This window comes from Wyeomyia smithii, chromosome 3 (genome assembly GCF_029784165.1).
Source record: "Wyeomyia smithii strain HCP4-BCI-WySm-NY-G18 chromosome 3, ASM2978416v1, whole genome shotgun sequence".
In the NCBI taxonomy this organism is placed as follows: domain Eukaryota; kingdom Metazoa; phylum Arthropoda; class Insecta; order Diptera; family Culicidae; genus Wyeomyia; species Wyeomyia smithii.
Genome location: NC_073696.1, coordinates 251,661,061 through 251,668,490, shown reverse-complemented (window position 1 = coordinate 251,668,490; position 7,430 = coordinate 251,661,061). Strand labels below are relative to the sequence as shown.

Genomic DNA, 7,430 nt, shown 5'->3' with positions numbered 1-7,430 from the left:
GCGCAACACAATTGCGCAATATCGGGATTCGAGTTGGTGAAATATAACATCAGCCCTTTTTCAGTAGCTTTGTGATTCGTCCGGACTCTTGATCCTCCGTGGATTTTATAAAAATCTTTACGAATCTAATCAGAAACCAATTTTTTTTGCTGATTTAAAAATAATTGAATGGCGCCACAAAAGTGGGAAATCGTATGGTTATTATGGGTAACTGTTAGTTCCAATGAACAAAACTAAGCGTCGGCACGTGTCGAATCGTATCGCTACCTCCGGTTTATGATTTTCATCTGTAGATAGGACCTCGTCTACTGAATCTAATCACCTCATATAATGTACCTTGTTGCGACCTCATGGCGCTCGCGTATCAGTTCGCCAATATCGTCACCAGTCGAGGATTGAAGGCTATGCTATAAAAGGTTGTTGTTTGCTTTGGGAGACTATTTCGTGTGGTGTTTCAAGTGTGGTGTCTAGAGAGAATTCGATCTCTTCCGACCGTTCAAGTGAGTTCCAGTGTGACAATATGATCAGCAGGGCAGCGATCCTGTTGGTAGGCTTTCTAGCCGCGACCAACGGACAAGTGCGCGAAGGATGGTTCGATAGCCGAGTCGATCACTTCAACCCACGCAACCAGGAAACGTTCCCGATGAGATATTATGCGAACGATGAGCACTCTTACCGTTGGGGACCAATTTTTGTAGTCGTTGGTACTGACGCAGCTGTGGATACTCGTTACATAACGCAAGGTCTGTTCTACGATATTGCTTATCTGGAAGGTGCCTATCTGTTTACCAATGAACATCGCTATTTCGGACAAAGTTTACCGGTTGCGTAAGTATTATAGACTAATGACAAGTGGATGAGTGGTAGAATTTTAATGAAGTGTTTTTATATAATGTCAACAGTGACGCATCCTCTGAAAACATGGACTTTTTGACCATCGATCAAACGTTGGCAGATCTTGCTGCATGGATTCACTATTTGAGGGATACGGTTGTCGATAATCCTAGAGCCAAGATCATTCTGATGGGATACGGACACGGAGGTGCTTTGGCCGCTTATTTCCGCCAACAGTATCCACATCTGTGTAACGGTGCCTGGATATCCAGTGGACCAGTGGAAGCAGACTTAGCCGTACCCGGATTTATGGAGTCACTAGGTGATACCATCTGGGCTGCCGGAAGCAGCGAATGCTACAACACCATTTTCAGTGGATTCTTGGTAGCGCAAAATCTTATCGCCCTAGGACGTTCGGATGAGTTGACCGAATTATTCCACTTGTGCGAACCCCTCAATACGGACGATCGCTGGGATACAACCGCTTTCCTGTTGGGTCTGCAAACTGACATCCAGCAAGAAATGTTGCACCTTCGCAATCTAGCGTCAACACGTGCGATGTGCGAGCAAATTGAAAACGATACAATCACCAACAGTTTGCACGCACTGAATACGTGGTTCGCACGTGAACACCAATTCGAACAGTGCATCAATCTCAACTTTGAAACGTATATGGCTCCGCTCCTGCAAACCGACTTCGATTCAACTGACCTGCAGAATGGCCTTCGTCAACGACTGTTCCTACAGTGTACGGCAACTGGATTCTTCCCGACGACCAGATCTTTCTACCAGCCATTCGGTAACCAAATCGATACGGAGTTCTACGTTGAAGTGTGCAGCCGTGCGTTCGGCGATTGGATCACCGAAGATCTGATTCAGGCCCAGATCAACAGAATGAATATCCTGTACGGTGGCAAAACACCCAAACTGAGGAACGTTCACTACACCCACGGTACAATCGATCCCCAAATGGCGGCTGGAATTCTAGCGGATCTCAACGATGACGCTCCGGCAACCATCATTCCCGATACCTTTTTCGCACCCGATTTGGAATCGATCGATGCCGACCTGGATTCGCCCGAGCTGCGTGCCGCGAAAGAAAGAACCCGCGATCTCATCGATATCTGGATATTCGAGGAGTTTGAACCGATCGCTTCGAAGACGCCGGGAGTTTAGGAAGTAAGCGAGTTAGGTTAGGTTTTTTTTGTGATGAAATAAAAATGGGAAAAATTTTCGGAAGCAGATTGCACATTCAATAGATCTAGTAGCCAAACTATAAAACAAATCAAATTGGATCACTGACATTTACATCCACGACCAGGCTTGTGAATGGTCATGGTAGACCAATTTTTACCGAGATTGTCTTCTTTCACTTCTGACGTAGGCTATAAAACAAAATAACATCGCCAAACAAATGACAGTTAGCATCTCCTTCTACATTTACGAGCGAAAGCCTACTGCGACGCGCACTAATGTCGGATTCGGTTTCGGTTTGCAGCTTCAAATAAAACATTTTCAGTGTAGTTGCATTGGTATGCGTTATAATGGGATAGCTGTCAATTTGTTTTGTTTTGGTCGTTATGGCCATCGTCATTTTGTTTCCATTTCATATGTACATCTCGCAAATGTGCTGAAAAAGTTTACCTGACACTTTACCACGTGGAACGAGAACCAAAACAAACCAGTTTTGACACATACGTGTGAATGTGTTGGTAACTTCCTACAGTACACTCTGCTTTTTTCGGGTGTAGTCCGGGGCAGAAAAAGGGAAAGTGAAATAAAACATTTACGGTGTCAAAAGTGTAGTCCGAGTGTCGCTACACCGCGAAAACGAAAACGACATTAGAAAGCGAATCAAATGAGAGTGTTGACCGTTTACAAGCCTGATTGCGACAACTCTCTTTTCATGACAATTTTCTTGCGGATTGGCAATTTGTTAATGTTAGTGCGGAAGATAGTCTTCACCTCTACCTCATAGGAATCAAATTGTCGTTTTTTCTCACAATCCTTTTTTTTTCAAATTTTTGACATCATTATTTGTCAATGTTGGAATTATTGACGTTTCTGTCATTTGTGACATTATTGACGTATGTTTTGAACCATTTGATTCGCATACTGTAAGAAAAAATGAATAGTGTAGGGCAATATATTACCATTTCAAATTACAAAAAATAAATGTACTAAAATTTCAATACAAATAATTGAAAACGTTTCGTAATTTCCAACCTTTTTATGATCAGCTTTTTCATGGACTCTCTAGCGGACTGAACGGAAACAAATAGCTGGCAAGCTTCAGCTTCAAACGTTGCTTGACCTCCAGCAGATCTTCAGGATCATCCGGGGACATGGCAGGCAGATCGGAACCTCCCATCTGGTTGCGAATCACATCGGCTTGTGCATCGAGCGTAATATTACGGGTGATGCTTATCATTCTCCACGGATCAGCACCGCCGTTGGTGAAGTGAGTTAAACTAGAGCCTGGAGTGTCTCCACCAAATCGGTTATTCGCACGATCAATGCCTCTCTGAATCGATTCCTCGGTGATCCAATCACCAAATACTGCACGGCACAAGTTGATGAAATAATCAATCGTAACACGGTCGCCGAATGGCTGGAAAGGTGAATCTGTTGTGATGAACCAACCGAACTCCGTGCACTCTAGATAGACGCTTTGGCGGATCCCGTATTCGCTATACTCGGTCTCCCAACTTGGGTCTTGAAGTATTTCGACGGCTCCTGCTAAATCTGTGATTGCACAGCCGACCTCACCCGTCCATATTGAGTTAAACCAGCTCGCGAATGCATCTACGGCAGTTTCCGCATCAGCTCCAGTAATATCCTGGCAGACTTGGGCAAAACCGGCCACACTATGGAAAAAAATTACATATAGGAGTCATTGGGCATCACATGATCATTTTCGTACTTATTAGTGTAAATTGTGACCAGTTCAACCGTTGCCATCAAGACAGCGAAGAAATGCTGAATTTGGTGCGTATCTTCCGGATCGATTGGTGTACAAATGTTGAACTTCTCGTACATCAAATCAGCCCGTCCCAAATCGATCATGTTCTGCAAAACATGGAATGCCACGAAGATCTCATTGTAACATTCCTGACTACCGTGTTCGATCAACGTATCTCCCCAGGCTTCTGAGAAATCTTGGAAATTAAGCACGGCAGTCGTAAAGGCACTGGAAGCCCACGCAGCGTTTCCTAAGTGTGGATACCGAACCCGGAACCAGGTAGCCAACGATCCTCCAAACTCAGTCCCAGCTACCAGAACCCTAGCCGTTTCATCTTCGATATGCTCACGCTTCACGTAAGTCACGAATTCAGCTAAATCTGCCAATATTTGGTCTGTACTCAGTAGGCTTAGGTTTTCGGTGCTCAAATCTCTGGAAATAATCGAAGATGAAATTTATGTTTTTTATGTCTCAAGTGAGAAGTATCTTACTCAGTGACTCGACTTTGTCCGTAGAACCGCGATTCAAAGGCAAACAGTGCGCCGTTCCATTGCTGGGCCATTTCGTAGATCAGCGTTGTCTCATCAATCATCTCCGGTACGATAGGTCTGATCCCTCCAAGAAAAATCAAAATTGGGCCACCTGGTAGGTAATTTTCTGTTGAAGCGATATACCGCAGCGTCCATTGCTCGGTATTTTGCGCGTGAAAATGGTCTACGCTTGTGGTGAAGAAATGTTCGGAAATTTGTCGTGGAGTTGAATCGGAACTGGGGCTTGTTGCGGCGTGTTTCTTTGCTCCCACGAATTGTCTTGTAAACAGTTGCTGAACAAGCTGCCGGCTGGCTTGTGCGTTCGGTAATCTGCGTGGAACGGCAGCGAATGCTACCGTAATCACCGCCAAAAGGGTGATCAGAATAATCGATCGCATCGTTGTGTACCTGGAATGAAGTTCTCATCAGACGAAAGCAGTGTAGAGGTTATGTTACAGCTGTCGCGTGGCAGACACGTGGTAATTTTTTCTAGATCACTACAGCACTAGTTTTTAAAAGGTATCACACATTTGTACTACACATTATTCATTTCTGATAATCACTTAACTGAAACCTACTTTCTGGTGGTCCTTCCAGTTCTTCCTTATCCAGGTAATGTATTGAAACAATTAAACTGCAAACTAAGCGTAAAGTGCGTATGTCGGAAGCATTATATATTGATGGCTTATCTAGGCCCCGAAAACTTCCGTGTTTACTTCCATGGTTGCGTCAGGGTAATCAAATGATTTACGGCGATCTGTGATTCCAATATCTCTGGCGTCCACTGGCTGATATGAGGCTAGTGAGCTTGAGTTGGAACAGACGTTACAAACAACAACATTTTTGTTCACACCCTTATTGAATTTCGACCTTCGAAATACAGAGTGTGCTGTTCGTAAACAAACTTGTCAATTATTCAGAGTGGCTAGTTTGTTCGATGTTGATGTTTTTGTTTTATGAAGTCGAATGTCTTTAATTTTTATGTTGTTCTGCAATTATTTTCGAAAAACCAAAACCGAGGATAATGAGGGCTACGAATTTCAGTGCATAAAGAACTGTGTCGTGCAGAAAAAAGTCTAGTTAAAAAAACACTATTTATCAAAGTATGATATGCGATGTGATTAAATAATTAATTAACTGTGAACGCAATATAAGTTTTATACTTATGAAAGTATAAAGGTTTTACTAATCGAATGGAATGGTTTTACTTATGGTTATGGTAGGTATTATTGATTTTTCCCTTTTTTTTCGAGAATATGATTATGCATAAACCGGTCAACCATTTAGTAAATATAGAGGGGTTATATTCTGAACCTATCAAACTTTTTTTGTGCAGGGTCAATGTCATTTTTGTAACATTTTTTCCTTCTCAGTAACTTCGATTATTTCATCATCCTTTACGGTCGTTTGTTGTTTGTGTTATTTGTATAATAGGGTAAATATGTATAAAACGCCCCCCCGGGGCATAACGCCCCAGTCCATTTATTCGGAAACACACAAAAAATAAGACATGAGACTATTGGGAATTCGTAGCGGGTCATAGGACCAACCTTCTGTGCAAGTTTCATAATTGTCACTAGCAGCAAAAAATAAACAAAAATCAATTTTGATTTGAGCTTCTTGCAGCGTTTCCGTAACGTTTTTTCACTAGCGTATAAAGTTTATTACCTGGTATTTGCACTTATATATCTCAAATGAACCTCTAATAAGCTGTATCTAGTGAAGAAACGATAAAAATTATATAATTTGCCTATGTATTCAATGCTTTCTGCTACATTACAGCTCCGGGCGATATGCCCCACCGCTAGCCCGGCTGATTTGTTCATTGCTTTAGCGTTTGCTTCTGAGACTTCAAGCGCTGTTTCACTTCGCGTGCTGAGCTGTCATATGAAGCTACTGCATGGGGCATATTATACTGCATCTGGGGCGTTTTGCCCCGGTAGATTGGAAAGCTTGCAATTTTGTCATATTTTTTAATAAAGTTATGGCGTTTTTGTGTAACAGTAGTTACAAAACAAAATGATAGCAGTGCATTACCAACTAAATAGTGTATCCAACTGCATGGAAGATTTGTTGTTTGTGATAAACATAGCTACAATATTGACGATGTTCCTTAGGGGGGGCGTATTATACCTGTTTACCCTACTTAGTTTTGGGCGGGTGCTAGCTAATCTTATAATTTTGTTCGCTTATTTTGGACATTTTTTGTTTAATTTACTTTTTCTTTAGATATATCAATTTAAATTCAACCATCGGATAGGTTTTTCAGTCCTTTGTTTTGAAAAAATAAAAAAGTTTGCATAAATTTTTGAAACTTGATTATAATACCGCTCACTCGTGTACATAATTCCGCGCAATTTGTTATAATCGAAATCATCACATTAAATGTTTTAAATCAAACGGGTGCACTATCTGAGCGATTGCCGGATGAAAACAGGAACTATAGACAAACAAATACTGGACCACAGACAAACAGACGTCTGCGATTTAATAAAAAATGTAACAATTTAGAATGCATTTGGAAAAAAAGACACACGGCTAGAACTGATACAAAAAATGAACTCACAACCTTACTTCGAAATGCGGTAAGAACTGATATATCCAGACAAGTTTCTTTGGAGAGCATACGGCACAAGATGCTATTTTGGAATAGTAATATTCTTTTGATCTTTTCATTTTCATGCTATTGCTAGAGAAACATTTCAAAAGGTCCTATCTGACATCGATGCTAATCAGAGAAAAATGAACTTGAAGTTTTGTATATCTTTTTCAAATGCCAATTTCTACAGAAATAAAATTTAATCTTTTTTATGGTCTTAAGTGTAAAGAAAGAATGTTGTCTGCACCTCCAATGCTTTTTCTAACGTTTAAAATCCTTTTTCCAGGGTTTATTGATGGTTTTGTTACATAGGACCTATGTTGTTTTCCTTATCACATAGGACCTTTCTGATTGGTCTCTTAGTAAATATTAGCGACACATTGGACCTTTGATTTAATGGCTCCAAAGGCTTAATACGAACTAATATATTTTTATGATTGAAGTATGATATTCGAATTCGAAATTCATTTTCATAAAAACAATTTTTAGCTTTTTTATGATTTTT

At 41.0% G+C, this 7,430-nt stretch overlaps 2 protein-coding genes across 2 annotated transcripts; one reads left to right on the top strand and one right to left on the bottom strand.

Moving 5' to 3' along the window:
- The first annotated feature begins 410 nt into the window (after nucleotides 1-410).
- LOC129730457 (putative serine protease K12H4.7) lies at nucleotides 411-2,090 on the top strand. Its single transcript, XM_055689799.1, has 2 exons — nucleotides 411-828; nucleotides 903-2,090. Exons 1-2 carry the CDS (start codon nucleotides 521-523, stop codon nucleotides 2,008-2,010), a joined length of 1,416 nt encoding a protein of 471 aa, XP_055545774.1. The 5' UTR covers nucleotides 411-520; the 3' UTR covers nucleotides 2,011-2,090.
- A 963-nt stretch (nucleotides 2,091-3,053) lies between these two features.
- Nucleotides 3,054-5,017, bottom strand: LOC129730454 (putative serine protease K12H4.7). The gene is made up of 4 exons (XM_055689795.1): nucleotides 4,905-5,017; nucleotides 4,288-4,734; nucleotides 3,758-4,228; nucleotides 3,054-3,701 (listed from the first exon to the last, which is right to left on the bottom strand). The coding sequence occupies exons 2-4, from the start codon at nucleotides 4,722-4,724 to the stop codon at nucleotides 3,080-3,082; spliced, it is 1,530 nt and encodes a 509-aa protein (XP_055545770.1). The 5' UTR covers nucleotides 4,725-4,734; nucleotides 4,905-5,017; the 3' UTR covers nucleotides 3,054-3,079.
- Between the last annotated feature and the right edge of the window lie 2,413 nt (nucleotides 5,018-7,430).

Excerpts from the sequence above, each read along its gene's own strand:
- LOC129730457 (XM_055689799.1), top strand. The coding sequence starts at position 521 with ATGATCAGCAGGGCAGCGATCCTGTTGGTAGGCTTTCTAGCCGCGACC. Across the intron at positions 829-902 it reads GGACAAAGTTTACCGGTTGC|TGACGCATCCTCTGAAAACA; the intron begins GTAAGTATTATA and ends TAATGTCAACAG.
- LOC129730454 (XM_055689795.1), bottom strand. The coding sequence starts at position 4,724 with ATGCGATCGATTATTCTGATCACCCTTTTGGCGGTGATTACGGTAGCA. Across the intron at positions 4,229-4,287 it reads GGACAAAGTCGAGTCACTGA|AGATTTGAGCACCGAAAACC; the intron begins GTAAGATACTTC and ends GATTATTTCCAG. Across the intron at positions 3,702-3,757 it reads GTCACAATTTACACTAATAA|TGTGGCCGGTTTTGCCCAAG; the intron begins GTACGAAAATGA and ends TTTTTTCCATAG.